This window comes from Balaenoptera physalus (assembly GCF_965194825.1).
Source record: "Balaenoptera physalus genome assembly, chromosome: 2".
In the NCBI taxonomy this organism is placed as follows: domain Eukaryota; kingdom Metazoa; phylum Chordata; class Mammalia; order Artiodactyla; family Balaenopteridae; genus Balaenoptera; species Balaenoptera physalus.
Genome location: NC_138883.1, coordinates 63,519,071 through 63,538,946, shown reverse-complemented (window position 1 = coordinate 63,538,946; position 19,876 = coordinate 63,519,071). Strand labels below are relative to the sequence as shown.

The window sequence follows — 19,876 nt, the reverse complement described above, 5'->3', positions numbered from 1 at the left end:
CCAGCTTTCTTTTGATTTCCATTTGCATGGAATATCTTTTTCCATCCCCTCACTTGCAGTCTGTATGTGTCCCTAGGTCTGAAATGGGTCTCTTGTAGACAGCATATATACCGGTCTTGTTTTTGTATCCATTCAGCCAGTCTGTGTCTTTTGGTTGGAGCATTTAATCCATTTACATTTAAGGTAGTTATCAATATGTATGTTCCTATTACCACTTTCTTAATTGTTTTGGGTTTGTTATTGTAGGTCTTTTCCTTCTCTTGTGTTTCCTGCCTAGAGAAGTTCCTTTAGCATTTGTTGTAAAGCTGCTTTGGTGGTGCTGAATTCTCTTAGCTTTTGCTTGTCTGTAAAGGTTTTAATTTCTCCATCAAATCTGAGTGAGGTCCTTGCTGGGTAGGGTTATCTTGGTTGTAGGTTTTTCCCTTTCATTACTTTAAATATGTCCTGCTACTCCTTTCTGGCTTGCAGAGTCTCTGCGGAAAGATCAGCTGTTAACCTTATGAGGATTCCCTTGTATGTTATTTGTTGTTTTTCCCTTGCTGCTTTTAATATTTTTTCTTTGTATTTAATTTTTTATAGTTTGATTAATATGTGTCTTGGTGTGTTTCTCCTTGGATTTATCCTGTATGGGACTCTCTGCACTTCCTGGACTTGATTGACTGTTTCCTTTCCCATATTAGGGAAGTTTTTGACTATAATCTCTTCAAATATTTTCTCAGTCCTTTTCTTTTTCTCTTCCTCTGGGACCCCTATAATTCGAATGTTGGTGCGTGTAATGTTGTCCCAGAGGTCTCTGTGACTGTCCTCAATTCTTTTCATTCTTTTTTCTTTGTTCTGCTCTATGGTAATTATTTCCTCTATTTTATCTTCCAGGTCACTTATCCGTTTCTCTGGCTCAGTTATTCTGCTATTGATTCCTTCTAGAGAATTTTTAATTTCATTTATTGTGTTGTTCATCATTGTTTGTTTGCTCTTTAGTTCTTCTAGGTCCTTGTTAAATGTGTCTTGTATTTTCTCCATTCTGTTTCCAAGATTTTGGATCATCTTTACTATCATTACTCTGAGTTCTGTTTCAGGTAGACTGCCTATTTCATCTTCATTTGTTTGGTCTGGTGGGTTTTTACCTTGCTCCTTCATCTGCTGTGTGTTTCTCTGTCTTCTCATTTTGCCTCACTTACTGTGTTTGGGGTTTCCTTTTCGCAGTCTGCAGGTTTGTAATTCCCGTTGTTTTTGGTGTCTGCTCCCAGTGGCTAAGGTTGGTTCAGTGGGTTGTGTAGGCTTCCTGGTGGAGGGGACTAGTGCCTGTGTTCTGGTGGATGAGGCTGGATCTTGTCTTTCTGTTGGGCAGGACTGCATCTGGTGGTGTGTTTTGGGTGTCTGTGACCTTATTATGATTTTAGGCAGCCTCTCTGCTAATGGGTGCAGTTGTGTTCCTGTCTTGCTAGTTGTTTGGCATAGAGTGTCCAGCTCTGGAGCTTGCCCGTCGTTGAGTGGAGCTGAGTCCTAGTGTTGAGATGGAGATCTCTGGGAGGGCTTTCGCTGTTTCATATTATGTGGAGCTGGGAGGTCTCTGGTGGACCAATGTCCTGCACTCAGCTCTCCCTTCTCAGAGGCAGAGGCCTGACACGCAGCCAGAGCACCAAGACCCTTTTGGGAAGTCTGAGGTCTTCTGCCCGTGTTCAGTAGGTGTTCTGTAGGAGTTGTTCCACATGTAGATGTATTTCTGATGCATTTGTGGGGAGGAAGGCGATCTCCAGGTCTTACTCCTCCGCCATCTTGAAGGTCTCCCTCATACGATTTTTATGAGAGGTTTTTGTGGGGGTTTTGCCTTCTCCTTTTATAGTCTTTGCTTTTTCAGGTTTTTGTTTTCTTTAGTTCTTTTAGAGTCTTACATTTTGCAGTCTCTCCACAGCTGTCTGATAATTCTTTGCTGTCTGCTTATGGTTAAAGATGATCTAAAGAGCTGATTGGAAGCTCTGACTGTGTAGGTGGGGCTTGCGGTTGACTTCACCAGCCGGCTGAACTGGGTGGGTCATTTGTTGGGGAATTCCCAATAATCAGAAGCTTTAGGGTTTTTTTCCTTTTTCACTGGTCATATTCCCCAAAGGAGAGTTTTCAGTCCTTTGACTGCAGGGTAAAGGCCTTCCTGCCAGCGTTCTGAGAGCCAATTAGGGGGGGAAAATCTGAGTTTCTCTGCATTTTGCTTTCAATATGCATGCATTCACTTAATCTCTACTTTCAGTATGGTGATCACAGTGTCACATGTGCTTGGTATGCCAGGCTAGATTTCCTCTGACTTACCACATCCACGTAATGAATCTTCAGACTTCCCTCCCCCACCCCAGCAGGGGCAATATGGATGGGGGCGGGGGCACACAAATCTAGGAATCTAAATTTTCTTCAGCAGCTTTTACCGATTCTCCTTAGTTAACCACACACCCCCATTTAGCCTCACCCCTTTGCTTCTAGTTCTGGAGTCTTGAGAGGTTTGGTTGGATCTTAGCTGACCCATCTTCAGATTTGACTCCGTTGGATCTGCAAGGTCTGTTACCACTTGTCCGTCTGCTTTCCAGCTTCCAGATTTTACTGATGTTGTCTCCCCTCTTACTCTCCACGTTTCTGTGGGTTTGTCATTTTAGAAAGATTCTGTATTATAGTTTTATTGGGAGTTTCAAGTGGGATTAAGGTTAGATGCACATGTTCTTTTTGCTTTCTAAACCTGAAAGTTTATGTTCTACTCTTAACATGTTGAGAGATTAACACAAAAATCACCCAAGTCTGTGATAATACCAAAAGAATCTCTCTTTTCTTTCTCTTTTTAAATTTTATTCTTTTTCCTTTCCTTTTCCTTTTGTGTTGTTTTTTTTGGGGGGGGGGATGTTTGGGGGGATCAGTAGGGCTTGGGAGGTCTAAATTTACTAATCCAGACTGTACTGTCTAATAATAGCTAATATTTATTGAATACTTTTCCATGTGCTTTGTATCTACATGCATTGAAATTAATCTTCATAATAAGCCAATTTGTATCTCCATTTTACCAATGTTGAAACAGAGGCTCAAGAGGAAATGTAACAGAGGTCACACAGCTCTGACCTCGTAGAACCAGAATTTGAACCCAGGCAGCTGGACGCTAAAGCTTGTGCTCTTAATTACTATTACTATTTTATTACTTAATCACTATGCTATTAAATAGTAGATATAAATTGGAAAAGTCTCTTTTATGTCTCTATTAGTTTCGTTTTACTGTGTAAACCCTTCTACTGTACAGATAGACAGCTTGGAACATTAACTGGAGATGTCCAAGGTATCTTTTATATACCTAAGTGTTTTATATGTTTTGAACTGACAGGGTTGTTCCAGAAAACAAAGCAAATTGCCATAATGTACAATTGTGTATGGCTCTGTACCAAGACAAAAGCTGTGTGAAGCAGTGCAGCCATGGAGAAGCTACACAAAATTTCAGTCCTCCAGAGCCCTACTTATCATATTCTTTCTCTTTTAGTCATTAAGTGGTGGCTTATGAGCCTGAAAGTGTTTACATACTTTCCCAGTGTGAGCAAATTATTCCCTGTACATGGACAGGATCTAGAACCCTAGGAGAAGTTTTTAATTAACTTTTAAAAGTGGAAATTAGTATGCATCAGAATAAGTTAATTTAATCTTCCTGAAATTAGTTTTCAATCTTCAAAATGCTATCCTTTCCTGCCTCACAATGATCAAGGAAACACAGATATTTTACAGAAAAACTAAAAAGGCCAAAGAACGCATGTAAATGTTTGGAGAAAAGTCACACTGTGAGTCAGGAGCCAAATCTGCTGTCTTCTAGACAGCTCTGACTCTCAGCTCGCTGGGGAAATCCATCCAGCTAAATGTTCTAAACATTTAGAAAATGTTTAATCATTTTCTGAAAGGCTGGATAACTGTGTGGGCACTAATGGCATCGGAGAAGACATGGCAGGCAGGAAACACATCCCACACTTGACAGGATGTTCCCAAGGCAGGAAGGGCATTTCTCTTCCTCAGTAGAATTGTTTCATTGACTAAAGACAACATGAGATCATTGAAATCTCCCTAAAATATCAATGACTAACGAAAGCAGGATATAGGACACGGTGAGTCTCATATAAACCAGTGGGATCATTTATGACATCATAATAAAATAGTAGTATTTTGTGTATATACTTTCTTCCAAGAGATTCAAAGAGCTTTATAGACTCAGTCAGTCATCAGAGTTTTAAATCTGTGCTTAAAGCACATGGTCCCAGAGGTGGGAGCAGGACTCCAGCTCAGTGTCAGCCTCTCTTCTCTGGAACTATGCCACCAGGCTTATGAAATTTCCACTCCTTGAATACCACCCAGTGAAAGCTTCCCTCTCTCCTCACCCCAGCTTCTGCTGCTTCTCTAAAACACTTCCTTTTCTCACCTTCTTCCAATACTGCTATCCTCATTAAATGCTCATCTGGATCTTACATGGTTGGTATACAGCGCTTGAACAGTTCAGCAAAGAAATATCATTGACCTTCTTTAAGTAAAGAGTGATATTTCTCCCTTCCACTCTCTCTGGCAAGCAGCAGTAACTCTCAAACATAGAACTACCAGTGAGTAGCTGGCAGATGAAAACATGGTGAGAGCCTTGAGCCACAACCTTGGTGAGTTTCCTGCACTCTCCTCCTCGGTGGCATTTCCAGAGGTACACAGAAAAATGGTGAATTCAGCATTCACTCAAGGACTATTTCTAAGACAGGGATTCTCGTTCCAAAACATAGTTCAAGAGAAAAGTGAAAGGAACAAAGACAAGAGAATGAAACTGGATATTAGCTTACCTGCAGACTGTAGGAACATAGAAACAAGTAGAAAACTCCATTGTTCTGGTATAAGTTATGACTTCCCTTGTTTCTTCTGCTGTAAACTTTGTGGAATGCACGGTGCATCAGTTACAAACACTGTGTTTGTGGTCTTCTGAGTTTGACAACACTGCCTCCATAGAGTTCATCAATCATTGTGTCCTGAAGTGGTTTCATTTTGTCTTAGTTTGTAGGAAACAATTGTCAAAATTAATTAATGCATGAAAGAAAATGATCCAAAGAGTCTTTATTTTCTTTTCTTACTTTCTCTTTTCTGCCTTTGACTTAACACCATCATATCCTGAAAGACACCCAGACTCAAATAGGAAACCCCCACGGACCATCCATCCTAGTTCACGCCCCATGTTGCCATGAGGTTGTCTTTAGTGAAGCAATAGCATGAAAAGTGGACATGTGTTTCCTGGCTTTAGGATTCCAAGCAACCAGTGTGTAACTGGTGTGTAATCGGTATCTTTTTATGTTGGAACAATATGCAGGCTATTTGTGGTTGTTTTAAGAATTTCTCTTTGATTTTTTATGGAATTTTAAGTTTCTCCACTTATAAATAACTCAAAATAGTCTCTTTAATGTCAACATTCTGTTTAAAATTAATCTGCTTTCCTTCCCCAGCTCAGGTGCTAAACTACAGGTTGTGTGTGTGTGTGTGTGTGTGTGTGTGTGTAAAGAGGGGGTAGGTCAAAGATGAAATCACCTCATGTCCTCCTTGGTGTGAGCACTTGCATGGTTTTATCTGAGAAAAGTGAGGCCTCCAAAAGCTTAGACCCATTGAGTGCATGAGGCCTTGCTCCTCAAACATGCTACCTGGTTGCAATTTGCACCTATAACAGCTTCTAACTGTTTCCAGGGAGAATAATTTCTACTTTAATCAAGCTCCCGTTCTACATCAGATCCTTTAAAGAAAACTATCCAGGGCTGAGTGCAAGAATCTTCAAACTTTCCTTGGTTCCTGAGAGCAACTGACAGTCATTTCACACATCAAATAGCAGCATCAGAAGCTGCCAGGGAATGACACTGGGTGCAGTGTCCACGGAGTGCTGGGCTCTAACAGCAGAAGAGAATTGGGGGGCTGCGCCTAAGGCTAAGATAAGTAGAGCTTCTCACAGTTCCCCCACTGATTCATTAAAGGGGGGCAGGGAGGTTGGACAGAAGGTGGAGAGAGAGGTAGTTGAGGAAGGAAACAGACTTCAGCACTAAAATGCAGCCCCCGGGACCACCTTATCAAATAGACCCTTAGGTGTTTCCTGAAGTCATTAAAAGGAAGAGACATTGTCAGAGAGAGCCTGCCCTGAAAGCCAGGTGGTTTGGAGATCATTTCTCCAAAAATCTTTTCATTATAGAAATTGCGAGTGATGACATTTTACATGTTTGTTGATGATGACTTGATAAATGACAATGCTGTTAAGGAGGGTGGGGGGCACCTTATTCACATTTTAGAATTAAAGAGATCTGAACAAATAAATGAGATAGGAATTTGGAATTCCTGACTCAGGCCAGAACCCCAAACCACAGATCTTATACTATGTAAATATCAATTGGGACTGGTATCTTTAATAGTAAATAGATAGGGAGAGTGATATTAGACGACTGCTGTTTCCATTACGGTTCCACCTGGAAATGCCTTTTGACCAAAGGTTTATGTGGAGCAAGGGGCAACCGATCACTTGTTATCCCGATCATTATCCCACACTGCAGCCAGGATGCAAAGGGCTGTAAATCTCCCCATTGTCCCCCCTGCTGCCACCTCCAGCCTCGCCTGGGCTTTTGCGCTTTTACATCTGCAGTCCGCTTGGCTCCCACCCGCAGTCTCACGCCAGCTGCATCTCATCTGCGCCACAGGCAGCCCTCAAGCCTCCTCTACCACCCCCTCCAGTCTCCCTGGGCCACTGACTCACGTGTGGCACACAGAAAATGGAAGCTATCAGGAGGAATGACCTCACGTGTTGACGTATTCACCGCACACACATGCACCAACCACGCAATCAAACCAACGAGCCTGTGCTCAAACTCACCTCGGTGCAAGAGGTATTCTCATCGCCTGTTCTCTAGATCTCCCCCTTTCTCAGAACCTTGTTCTCGCAATTATCCCTTCTATGCCTGTATCTTCAGCCTCTACCTTGCTGTTGACTTTTTCTGACCAGAATATAAACATTCTCAAGTCTCTTCCATCTTAAAACAACAAAACCAAAACCTCCTCCTTGCTCAGTGAAGCTTCTGGAAGGTTGGAGGTTCTAAAGAGGCCACACCACTCAGTATCTGAAATGAAAAGCATAATTGATCGTGATTTTTGGTAAGCGAAAAAGAGCCGTGCTTGTAAGACAGTCTCTCTGGACAAAGCAGACTGCAGCTTTATATATAGAGTTTAGGAAACCAAGCGAATTCACCCTCCTGCCCCCCATGGCATCATCAAAATGCCGCCTCTGGGGTGCAGGCCATGTTTTGGTGTTTCTGTAGCACTGAGGCCTAGTCTCTCCTTCCTTCTTGAAATGCTCCTTATAGTCTTTCTGAGAGACTGGTCAGGAAGAGACTGGTCACTGTCTCCTGGTTTTTCTTCTATCTCTCTGGCCATTCCTCAGCTTCCATTAATGGCTTTTCTTATAACTCTATCTTTTCAGTAATAGTATTTCTCAGTTTTCATCCTCTGCTCCTTTCCTTCTGAGTCTGTTAGACCTCTTCCACTTGCTGATGGCTCCTGCCAATATGTGTTTCCTGATGGCTCCAAATCTTTATCTCAAAGCCCTCTCCTAAATGAGTCACCTAACTGGCTGCCCATTGGCCATCTCCCGCCTGGGGATATCACGAGCTCCGCCTCTCATAGACCCTGTCTTGCTGCCATCATCCATCCAGTTGTCCAACTCTTCTTCGGTTTATTCCTCTCCCTGTTTCCTACATTCAGTCAATGACTAAGTCTGATCAGTTCTGCTTTACTCACAGAGGGCTCTCTTCTCTCCATCCTTACTGCCAGCACCTCAGTTCTCATTATCTGTTAGCTGAATTACTGCAGAAGCCCCCTTACTTGATCTCCCTATTCTAGTCCAGCCTTCTTGTAATCCACAATTTTAACCTCTCTAAATGTGTAGTTATGTCACGCTCCTGTTTAAATCCTTTGTTTTTCTCCACTGCTTTCAGGTGGTGAAAGATTCCTTATCATGGTTTACAAGGACCCCTGTGATCTGACCCCTACAGTCATTTCCAGCCTTATATCTCACACTCCCTGTGTCATCCTCCCACACCTCGGCGGTTCCCTGAATTCAGCGCACTAATAAAGAGCCCCCACCTTCAACGTGCTGCTTCTTGTCCTTGGAAACTCCCATTCCTTGCCCGGATTAATTCATCTGAAAACGCAGCTCAGCCGTTGCTTCCTTTGTGGCGACTTCCCTGACCACCGTCCCTACCTCCGGTCTGATTTAAGTACCCATTCTTTGTCCTCCTCCTTAGCACTTTTTACATCACATTTCAGTCATTTGACTGCAACCTCCTGGAGGCTAGGGATAAATGTGTCTTTATATCGGTATCTGCATCCCCAGTACCCTCTGCCTAGTGACTGACAGAGAAGTTGTCGTTCATTTTTGATGAATGAACTGACCTTTTCACTTTATCAGGGCCACAATTTTAAATGTACACATGCACACACACACTCATACATACCAAAAAACCCCTTGAATCTGATCAAGTCTCTAGGTCTAACTACCAATTTATAGGAAACATAGAAAGACTAGAGAATATGTTACATGATACCACAGGGATGCTGTTAGCAAAATCTAAATGTGGGAACTTCCATCAGACTAGCCTCCGCATTTCTTTAACTGCAATCAAGCAATCGCGATCTATGGAGTTCTTTTAGATGCTGATTTTTTAAAAAGTATGTACCCTAGAGAAATATAAATATTGATTGTATATTTGATATTAAGGAATTATTGTTAATTTTTTTAGATGTGATAATGGTATTATGCTTTTTTTTTTGAGTCCTTATATTTAGAAATACATTCTGACATATTCACGGTTGAAATGATATGATGTCTAGGATTTGTTTCAGAATAATCCGAGGCAGAAGTAGGTGCGGATAGAGATGAAATTGGATTGGCCATGACCTGATAATTATTGAAACGGGGTGATGGGCACATCATGCTATTCTGCTTATTTTTATTTATATTTAAAATTTTCTGTAATAAAACTTTTTATTGTGGTAAAATATACGTAATGTACAATGTATCATTTTAACCATTTTCAAGTGTACGATTCAGTGGCATTAAGTACTTTACGTTGTTGTGCAACAATCCCCGTCATCCATCTCCAGAACTTCTTCATCTTCCCAGACTGAAACTCTGTACCCATTAAACAATAACTCCTTATTCCCCCTTCTCTGGCCCCTGGCAACCACCATTCTATTTTCTGTCTCTGTGAATTTGACTACTCTAGGTAACTCGTATAAATGAAATCATACAATATTTGTCCTTTTGTGTCTGACTTATCGTCTTCAGGGTTCATCCAAGACCAAACTGGGCCTTCATAGGAAGGATAAAGGAGTATGTGACAAATATCCATGTGTACAGAATGGTCGATATCCTAGAAAAGGCAACCCTCCCCTTGAGACTCTGAACAGGGATTAGGTTTAAATGAGAGAGATGTGGAAGAGTTTCCTTGAGTTCAGGGCAGTCCTGATGAGAGAAGCCAAGATCCACTCTGGGGGACTTCCGTGGTGGTGCAGTGGATAAGACTCCATTCTCCCAATGCAGGGGCCCCGGGTTTGATCCCTTGTCAAGGAACTAGATCCCACATGCATGACACAACTAAGAGTTTGCATGCCACAACTAAGGAGCCTGTGTGCCGCAACTAAGGAGCTGGCGAGCCACAACTAAGGAGCCCGCCTGCTGCAACTAAGACCCGGTGCAAGCAAATAAATAAATAAATAAATACTAAAGGAAAAAAAAAAAGATCCACTCTGGGATGTTCTCAACCTGGAGAACCCAGAGATGGTGAGGACAGTTCTGGACTTGCCTAAGGGGTCTAGAATCTGAGCCACACAGTAGAACAAAATGCACAGTACAGCTGATTCTAGAGAATATTTAAAATTCCAAATTGATTCCAGAACTCTGGGTACTCAGTATCTCAAGGTTAAGCTGGAATCAGATCTCACCCGCCTCCCCTCCCACATTGCTCCTTAAGATGTCTAAAGGATGATTCTCCAAAAACCAGAAGAGTAAAAACAAGTTGCGGCTTAATATTTGGTGCAAACATTTTCTGGTTTGGCTTCTATTCTAATTTGATTTGTCTCTGGTAGGAATACATAAGAGGGTTGTTTTTTTTTTTTAATTCATAAGTGACATTACTCATAAGTGACTTACTTTTGGCATAAAACTGCTGAAAGGTAGTTCCTGAGCTTAGGGTAAAAATACAATTGGCAGAGCTACATGTGGTAGAAATAAGTGCATAGGGATGCTCAGGAAATAGAAAAGCTGCCCGAGAGGTGGGAGAGGGCAATGAGAGCAAGAGCTTTTCTGAGTAATCCTAAATAGCAAGTGTAACTTCCTCTCCCTATTCTTAACTTTTTACCTCCCCCTCTGCAGTCTCTGACATTTCCTGAGTTGTGTGGACTGTAGATCTTCAAAACTCTAAAGTCTTTGGGATCTGATGTCTACAGACATTAGAAGTTCTATGCCAGTTCTTCCAGCAAGATAGCTATAATCAATATGCCTCGTATATAGGAATATTCATTACAGGATAAGTTCAGGAAGGAAGGTTTTGGAAACAACCCAAATATCCATCGACATGAATAGGTAAACAAAATGTTGTATATACACACAATGGAATACGATTCAGGCTTAAAAAGGAATAAAATTCTGGTATGTGCTCTGTCTTTTAATTGATGTATTAAAACCCTTTATATAATATGTTATTATTGATATGTTAGGGCTTATGCCTGCCATTTTATTTTTTGTTTTCTATCATCTCTGTTTTCTGTTTCTGTTTTGTTTTTCCTGCCTTCCTGTGGGCTACTTTAACTTTTTTTAGAATTCCATTTTTATGTGTCTATAGTGGGTATTTTGTTTTGTTTTTTAATCATACTGTTTTTGAGTATACTCTTTGTATAGCATTTTTAACGATTGCTCTAGGTATTACATGTGTACACACACACACACACACACACACACACACACACACACATAACATCACAGTCTCCTGGTGTTATCACTTCAGCAGGTTCTCTGTGTTGCTAGACTGCGTCTTTTCTGGTCCTTTGGCTAGTGAGAACTGGCCTTTGTTGGTCGTTTTTTGGCTGCATCCATTGGCATTTCCAGGTTGCTGGCTTCTTGATCTCCAAGTATAGGATATATGAGGCAAAAAGAAAATCCAAGCAATCACCAACATGTCATTCCTCATGTCCCAAGGTCCCTAGCCAGTCTGCCTTTTTGTCTCTACTTTTCGAAGTCTTGTGTTTGTTTTATATATAACATCTGGGGTTTTTAGTTGTACATGGTGGAAGAAATAGGGAAAAGTACATCCACTCCATCTTCCCAGAAGTGGACATTTCTCCCCATCTTATTTTTGATCTAACATAGAATTAAGGAGAATTTACTTTTTCTTTACTATTCTGAGTATACCTATGACTGACCCAGCCCACTGGATCCAGCCTTGGAATTTACCCCAGAGGAAGTAGGCTCATAGCTAGATTGTCCACAGAATTTCAGGCAAGTGCCTCTATTCCGTACACTCATCTTTCTTTCCTGTGTCTTTATTCTCCCTTGTCTGCATCATTTTCAGAGAGCTGCTACTAGTAGAGACCTCTCAGCCACAAGATGGTGCCTCAGAGTAGTTCGGGCTAAGCCTTTTCTGCTCTTCCTTGGGCCCCTACCTTTAACTTAATATTAGTAAACTCAAGGCTATTTATCTAAACCAAGGTATAGATGTGAAGACCCAATTGTGTTTTTCTTTAAGCCATGTCTTCTCAAATGCATGGAATCAGTATCAAAAATTGGTTTGTTTGATTTTTTTTTTTTTTGTATCTTTACAACTTTGTGGGAATTCATATAGGAATTTTTAGAAAGCAATCGTCATTCCTCTTAATGAATCCAGTTGTCATTTTGTATCTGGGTTCATTGAAAATAATCTGGAATCTCAGCATAGCTTTAATAAAGGAATGTTATAAATGCACTTTGAAGGAGATGCACTCTCAATGTCTTTTGGGGTGTTTGAATCCATGAACCAAACTTTTTTAGTGCAGATGTTTATTTTTAATTACTAACCCAACTTTTAAAATAGTGGCTTATAAGATTATGTAAAAATGCATAGAATAAATAGACTGGCAAAAACATGTTAGCAGTCTTTGGGTAGTGAGGTATGAGTGATTTCTTCTTTCACCTTCTTGTCTATATTTTTCAAGTTTTCAATAATGAGCTACTCTTATGATAGATTAAAAACAGAGGTAGGCATATTCTTCAGCTAATCAGAAAATGTTTATTAACCATCCAGTATATGTAAAGCCAGCATATACATCTTCCCAGGCTTGATAGTTGGGTAAGAAAATTATTAGGCACTCCCTCACTAAAGGCAGGGGCCATGTCTTTCAAAATTTTGTAAGCTGTGATACCTACCATGTGCCTTATCCATAGAGAGGCCTGGGGAATAACTGCTGAATGACACAGAAGCCATTGTTCATAGCTTTGAAGGGAAGAATTTTATTTTACTGGTCGTAAAGCTTTGGGTCAGAGTCCTCACACTGGTCTTGATACACTTCTCTGCTTGAGTATCAGCTCACATTCAGTGGCCAACTTGTGTCTATTCTGTCCTTTAATTCTAGAACTAAGAATTGGTGATAATAAAACTCACTACTGTTTCCTAAAATAATAAGATTAGTAATGGAGTTGGATGGGCCAAAAAAATACATAAATCCAAAGCATTAAACAGTAATTAAAAAATTCAGCCCTTATTAATTCATTATTAGACTAACAGAGAGTCTGCATGTGTATTAGACATAACAGGTACTCAAGCAATATTTGACAACTGACGAAATAAATAAATGAAATTTTATTGATTAGAGAATTTTAAATAATATCCTGAAAGTCTACATGGGAAGAAATTTATGAGTAAGGGGAAGCTAGACTAAAGAAAATGCCTTTTCTAACCAAGACCCAAGAAAATTAAGGATTTCTTCAGTGACTTTGAACTTGTGATTTTCGTAGGCCCAGCAGTTGTGTTTTTTTTTTAATTAAAATTTTTTTAAAAATTTATTTCCTTTTGGCTGCCTTGGGTCTTCGTTGCTGCACATGGGCTTTCTCTAGTTGCGGCAAGTAGAGGCTACTCTTCGTTGTGGTGTGCGGGCTTCTCATTGCGGTGGCTTCTCTTGTTGCAGAGCTTGGGCTCTAGGGTGCACGGGCTTCAGTGGTTGCGGTGCATGGGCTCAGTAGTTGTGGCGCATGGGCTTCGTTGCTCCGCAGCATGTGGGATCTTCCCGGACCAGGGATCGAACTAGTGTCCCCTGCATTGGCAGGCAGATTCTTATCCACTGCACCATCAGGGAAGTCCCAGCCCAGCAGTTTTTATAAATTACAGAACTTTTATACTTCCGATGCACTATTATTTAACTTAAGTTATAGTTTTTCATTAGCTTTTACATATTATACTTAGTAATATCCATTAATAGCTTAGTTTAATAGGTTGTACATAAAAGTAATCTATGGACTTTTCCTTCTGAAAGAGTGAACGTAAGCAAGCTCACCAAAATACTAGATTTACTAAAATCCCAGTCTAAACTTCTGAGAGGAGTTCATGTGCGCACAAGACGTGGAAAGTGGAGAGAATGGGGAGTAGATTCACTGAGTGGAAAATAGGCTAGAGAATGGAAATTGACAGACGTTTGGGAGGAAAAAGGGATTTCAGTGAAAGGTAGCCGTCTCAGCAGAGTCATGACATGGAAAAGTTGACTGAAAAGTCAGTATTCTGGCCATTTACAAACTTTAAAAAAAAAGAAGTAGAACCCTTTACTCAAATAGAAGCCTATGCAGAATACCAGTATATAAACAGTGTATACAAAAGCTGAGCTGTTTGGGTTGAAACGAGGTCGGGAGTGTGTAGGAACCAAACCCCATCCTTCTTAGCCCCGCTACCTCTATCCCCATGGGCTCTAGGGAACGCAGTCTGTGCTTAGAAACCTCCCCAGCTATCCAGTGTAGCCTGGCTGGTGGGCAGGTGTTAGACATTAATATGTGACAAGGGAGCATTTTCCTCATGCTTATTTGCAAAAATGGACTGTTATTTTAAGGAATGTTTTCTCACCTCTTACCGGAAAAGACTATTTGACCATTGAGATTACCATCTGCAAGAATCACTCCCCTTACTTGAGATTCTTCCCTTGACCCTCTTGGGGACTGGCTTTGTGTTTTTTAGCTCTTGGATGTGGTCTCTCAACTAGCCAAGCAGAATCTTCAAGTGCTGGTCCTGGGCCGGAAGCATATGTTAAAGCAGAATTCCCGGTGGAGGAAGGATGATATGGAAAAGGTGCAAAAGCAAGCCAGCTTTTTTTTTGCTGACAACATGTAGGTATTGAAGTTATTAAGTGAATCACACTAGGCCAGTCATCTGCTTGTTAACCTATTTTTTGCCATTTTTAAAAGTGTGTGTGTGTGTATGTATGTATGTATTCTCAGCCTCATTCCAAAAAAAAAAGATTGGAGACAGCTTACAAAAATATAGTTTTTACAGCAGGATAAACTTAAATAGACGAGGAAATCAGGTTAAAGGAGAAATGAGTTAAAGCCCCAAATGAGATTAGTACACAGAATGCATGCCATAAATTCCTAAATAGATCATTTAACAAATATTTTACAAATATGAGCACCTTCTGTATTCTTGGAGAAACAGCAGTGAACAAGACCAAGTCCCTGCCCTCTTGCGATAAACAGGTAAACAAATAAACAGGTAATGTAATTCCAGGCAGTGATCAAAGCTGTGAAGACAATGAAGCAGAGTAAGGAGCTGGAAGGGGACTAGGTCGGGGATAGGTCAGAGGGGAGTGGAAAAAGCCTTTGGGAGGGGGCAGATCTGAAGGGAACGAGTGAGTCATTTGAGAAAGGGGGAAGGGTGGTGGGAAGAAGCTACCAGGCAGAGGGACCAGCAAGTGTTGAAAAGGGCCTGAGGCAGGAATGAGGAAAGCTGGCAGGCCAGTGTGGATGGGCTGGGGGCAGCAAGAGGGAAGGTAGTCAGTTCTGAGGTCCGAGAAAAGGCAGGGACCACACTGCAGAGTTCCTCGTGGGCTCTGGATTTTATTCTCAATGTAAAGGGAATGTTGCTATGAGCTACAGCTTCCCAGGAAGCCAAAGGAACATGGAAAAGATGGTCAGCAACAAAATATACAGTGTCCATAGAGTATGAAGAAAGCAGCTAATCAGGAGGAGCACAGATCCACAACAGCACGTATTAACTTTCAGCATGCATTTAGGTTTTCATACTGTTTATGACGACAAAGGTTTATTTCCGACTTTGCACGGATAATGAGCGCACCTCAGCCCCAAGTCTAGGTTTCATTAGGTTGAATGTTATAACTTCAAGGTTTGTCAGTATTCCCCAAATCATTTCTTCTTAAAAAGGTCGAATGGGGGAATTCCCTGGCAGTCCAGTGGTTAGGACTCGGCACTCACTGCCGTGGCCCAGGTTCAGTTCCTGGTCGGGGAACTAAGAATCCTGCAGGCTGCACAGCGCGTTCCCCTCCTCCCCCGAAAAAAAAGGTCAAATGGCACTCAGTGCACAAAGCTGGAAGCTAACCCCTCCTTCAGATCCCAAACCAAGTCCCATTTTTCTTTAGCTAAGTCCTTTTATTTATTCATGGGAGGGGGGGCGCTTCCATCTCTCCAGGACTCTAAGACAATAATAATGCTCTTCATGCAGTCACCTTAGGCAATACTGGGTAAACCTTAAGAGTGCAGGCTTGGGAATGAATACACCCAGGTTTAGATCATGGCCCTACCACTTCCTGTCTGGGAAGGCGTTTCCCTTCTCTGTGTTTTCTTTTCTTCATATGCAACCCTCATGGGGATTAAATGAGAAGATACTTGCAAATCATACAGCACCAAGTACATGGAAGACGTATATGTTTGTTGCTGTCACCATCATCGTTTTTTTTCTTAGGTGGAAAAACTGGATAAATGCAGTGTTATAACCAAGAAGCCTGTTGGAAATTGGTCTCATGTTTGGTTTGGAGCTTGTATTTATTGCATACACTGAAGTTCCAAACCCAGTTGTAAAGATTGATTCAGGGACATTCTATGGCTTTGGATTTGAGTATTTACATTTGTAACATTAACCCTGTTTTCCATTAATGTGCCAAAGAAGCCTGTTCAACCATACAGTAGAGAGAGCAGTATAGTGAATCCCCACGTGACTGTCGCCCCGCTCCAGCAGTCACCATTATTTGTTAATCTTGCTCCATACAACCTCCACATGTTTTCTTTTTTCTTTTCCTCTCTCTTTTTCCTGGAGATTTTTCAGACAGATCCCAGTTGTTTTATCATTTCACTTGAAATACGTCAGTATAAGGTAAACTTTAAAGGGTCCACTTTGGGTCATTTGGATCAAGGCATAAGGCTTATCACATGTTGCTGTCCAAATCTCCTGAGCCAAGGTAGCCACCGCTGTTTCTACAGCACATGTATTCAAGTGGTCAGCGCTGATGTTGAGGGCCCATTGGAGACTTTGCGCTCCTGGCTCTTCTCTCGTTGGAGATGCCTTTGGGTGCTGATCGGGATGACTACCCAGAAGCTGCTTGGGGATAACCAGTTTCAGCTTTGAGGTCAGCTCCTTACTTTTGCAAGAAATTGTCTTCCTGCCCTGTTAGTATTATGAATTCGAGTGAGGAAAGGAGACGGGGAAAGGTGTGCTCTGTGGTGGATGAAGCGGATAGGAAAAACACCCTGGGAACACAGAGACTCAGCTTTTGAGTATGAAGAGAGAATTACTGTTAGAGTTCTCCATTCTAGTGGAAGAGCCCAGTTGAGCTGCTAAGAATCCCTAGCATTAGCATTCCTTTCCCCTTAGCTTTCCATCTGTGTTCTAGATAGTGTTGTCTACCGGCTAGGACTTGCAGGCGGCTCTTACGTATCACTGAGATCATGTCAGTTAAGAAAGCAGAACACTTCTGAGGAAAGTAGAGTAAGAAGAAAACAGCATGGTGAAGAATGCTATTCTTTGCCTCTTTGGGCGTGTGCTTGATTGTGTTCTTTCTTACACCCGACTCAGCTCAGAGGACGACCCATTCCTTCTGTATGCCACACTGCACTCGGGGAACCACTGCAAGTTTATCACGAAAGATCTGATGCGGGACCACAAGGCCTGTCTGCCTGATGCCAAGACCCAACGCCTGTTCTTTAAGTGGCAGCAGGGACATCAGCTGGCAATTGTTAGTAGGCATCCAGGATCAAAAATAACTTTTCAGGTATGTTACCTGTTCTCTACATAATGTCAGCAGAGCCAAGTAGATAGTAAGAATGTGGCATAGTCAAAGAATGTTGCAACTAGTTCCAATGTTTTATTTTACTTTTAAATATTGATTGATTGATTGATGTATTTGGCTGCACTGGGTCTTAGTTGCGGCATGCGTGCGGGATCTAGTTCCCCGACCAGGGATCGAACCCAGGCCCTATGCATTGGGAGCACAGAGTCTTAAACACTGGACCACCCGGGAAGTCCGTCAATGTTTTACTTTTCTCAGCTTTAGTTTGGTATTTGGAATTACCCAGATCCTAGAAACACAGAGTCTGCCAGAGCAAAGTTTTCATAGGCCAACCCCATGTTAATTGACATATTGAAAACACCTGGAATGTCATCAGTTGTGACATCAATTATGTCATCAATTACAAATCCTCATATGTGTTTTTTAGTCTCCTATTTATTTCCAATAGCTCAAAATTCCATATTCCTTATGGTTCATCATAACTTCTATTTCTGCTAAATAACTCCTTTTTCCTGTTTAATCCACTGCTGTGGCACAGTCTCAATTGAGTTCTTTTTTGATTCTAGTTTAAATACCTGTAAGTATAAGGATGCCTCCTGTGTGAAAGCAAAGGGAGAAAATCTAAAGGCGAGTTACTACAGAAAAATACACTAGCCAATGATAAATATGGTCCAGTGGTCAAAAAATATATAAAACAACATTTATAGGAAATATGGTATCAAATTACCACAGAGATACAGTCAGCAAAATCAACTGTGAGAAACAATACAGGACAACTGACCTGGTTTCCTCAACAACAAAAAATTGCAAGAAAAATAGAGTTGAAAAGAGAAGCTCTAGATTACAAGAGAATTCAGCCAGTCACAATATAATAACCTTATTTCAATTCCTATTCAAACAAATAAACTGTAAAATACAGTTACACACATATAATAATTGGGAAAATGTAAACAGTAGAAATTTGATGATGTTAAGGAATTATTAATGCTTAAGTATAATAATGATATTCCTCTTATATTTACAAAACAAGTCCTTACCTTTCAGAGGTACATACTGAATTATAGAAGAAATGATATAATATCTGAGATTTACTTCAATATAATCTTGGGTGGGGGGTATGGATGAATGGGTGAAATAAGATTAGCCATGAATTGATAATGGTTGAAGCTGAGTGACAGGTACATGGGAGTTCATTGTGCTATTTCTTTATTTTTGTATATCTGAAAATTTTCTCTTTCACATACAAAAATCAATAAAGGCAAAAAAAGGAATATATATATATATATTTTTTTTTAAATTTTTTAAGAGAGTCCTTAACCTTAAAAATGAAACCTCCCCAAAAAGAACTCCTAATAGTAGGGGGTCATCTTTTTTTTAATTGAAGTATGGTTAATTTACAATGTTCTGTTAGTTTCAAGCATACAGCAAAGTGATTCAGTTATACATATATATGTGTATATATATATTCTTTTTCAGATTCTTTTCCATTATAGGTTATTGCAAAATATTGAGTATAGTTCCCTGTGCTATACCGTAGGTCCTTGTTGTTTACCTGTTTTACATATAGTAGTGTGTATGTGTCAATCCCAACTCCTAATTTATCCCGCCCCCTACGGCCCCCACCCCCGGCATTCATCTTCACAGAGTTAACTGCTCTTTCAAAATCCATTGTTAAGTAAGACAGAGAATACGTCTCTGAAGCAAACTGAGAGGCTGTCAGAAGAGAAAGGGAAATGGCTAGGTATTCCTTTAGTGTTGTTCTCAATGTGTGGTTCCCTTTTTAATTCAACAGCATATTCTCATCTATGACACCGTGGTGCAAACAACGGGAGACTCGTGGCACATACCTTACGATGACGACCTGGTGGAAAGATATTCCTACGAAGTGCCAACCAAATGGCTTTGCCTTCACCGGAAGACATAAAGACTCTTACCCTCACGCTAAACTTGTTTGGGTGTCCTCCTGGTTGGCATCAGAGCTCTTAAGTTGATGCTTGTTTAGAGCATTGCTTCTGTCCTGTCTGATCCAGTTTGTCCTGTTTGGTCCAGTTGGTTTGCATATCAATAAATTGATTTTTTAATTAAATAAGATATAATATCTTTTCATAACCGGTTGCATTTTTTCCCCTAACATTTGTTGGGATTTGAGGCTTATCCAAAGTTGGGGAACTTGGTGCAGAGTGACACCTACCTTTCTCCTATTGAGCCAGCTATTCCACTTACTTGGGCAACAGGGTCTTCTGGTATCCATTTTGCTACCCTTCCAGGTCCACCAATAGCAGAACCAATCCATCTGGCCCTGGGCTCCGGGTTGTTTGTAAACCCTTTCTGCATTTCTGATATCATCTCATCCTCTACATGTTATCTCCTTCCCACACTGAATCACTTGTGGTCTTCTCTGATGAGCTGGCCCAGATGTCAGAGGTGTATTAGCAACTTTTACTTATCACCCAATGATTTGGGTTGGAGGAAGACTATGATTGTTTCTTCTTCATCCTATTATGCCTTTTCCAGACTTCAACATTTTGTGAACACTATTAATTCCATCACTTGGTATGAGGGCTTTCTAAAG

The 19,876-nt window shown here is 40.9% G+C and overlaps 1 protein-coding gene across 3 annotated transcripts in view; it reads left to right on the top strand.

The window, feature by feature from the left end:
• The window catches only part of PRORP (protein only RNase P catalytic subunit), a 120,570-nt gene extending 101,157 nt beyond the window's left edge, over positions 1-19,413 (top strand). For 2 of the 3 annotated variants that reach the window (XM_082452131.1, XM_082452132.1), the window contains exons 6-8: positions 14,247-14,395; positions 17,091-17,286; positions 19,097-19,413. In XM_082452131.1, the coding sequence (XP_082308257.1) occupies positions 14,247-14,395; positions 17,091-17,286; positions 19,097-19,228 (477 nt within the window). In that variant the 3' untranslated portion in view covers positions 19,229-19,413. The remainder of the gene's footprint in view (positions 1-14,246; positions 14,396-17,090; positions 17,287-19,096) is intronic. The other variant, XM_082452133.1, reaches the window with a different exon arrangement.
• Positions 19,414-19,876: the final 463 nt, after the last annotated feature.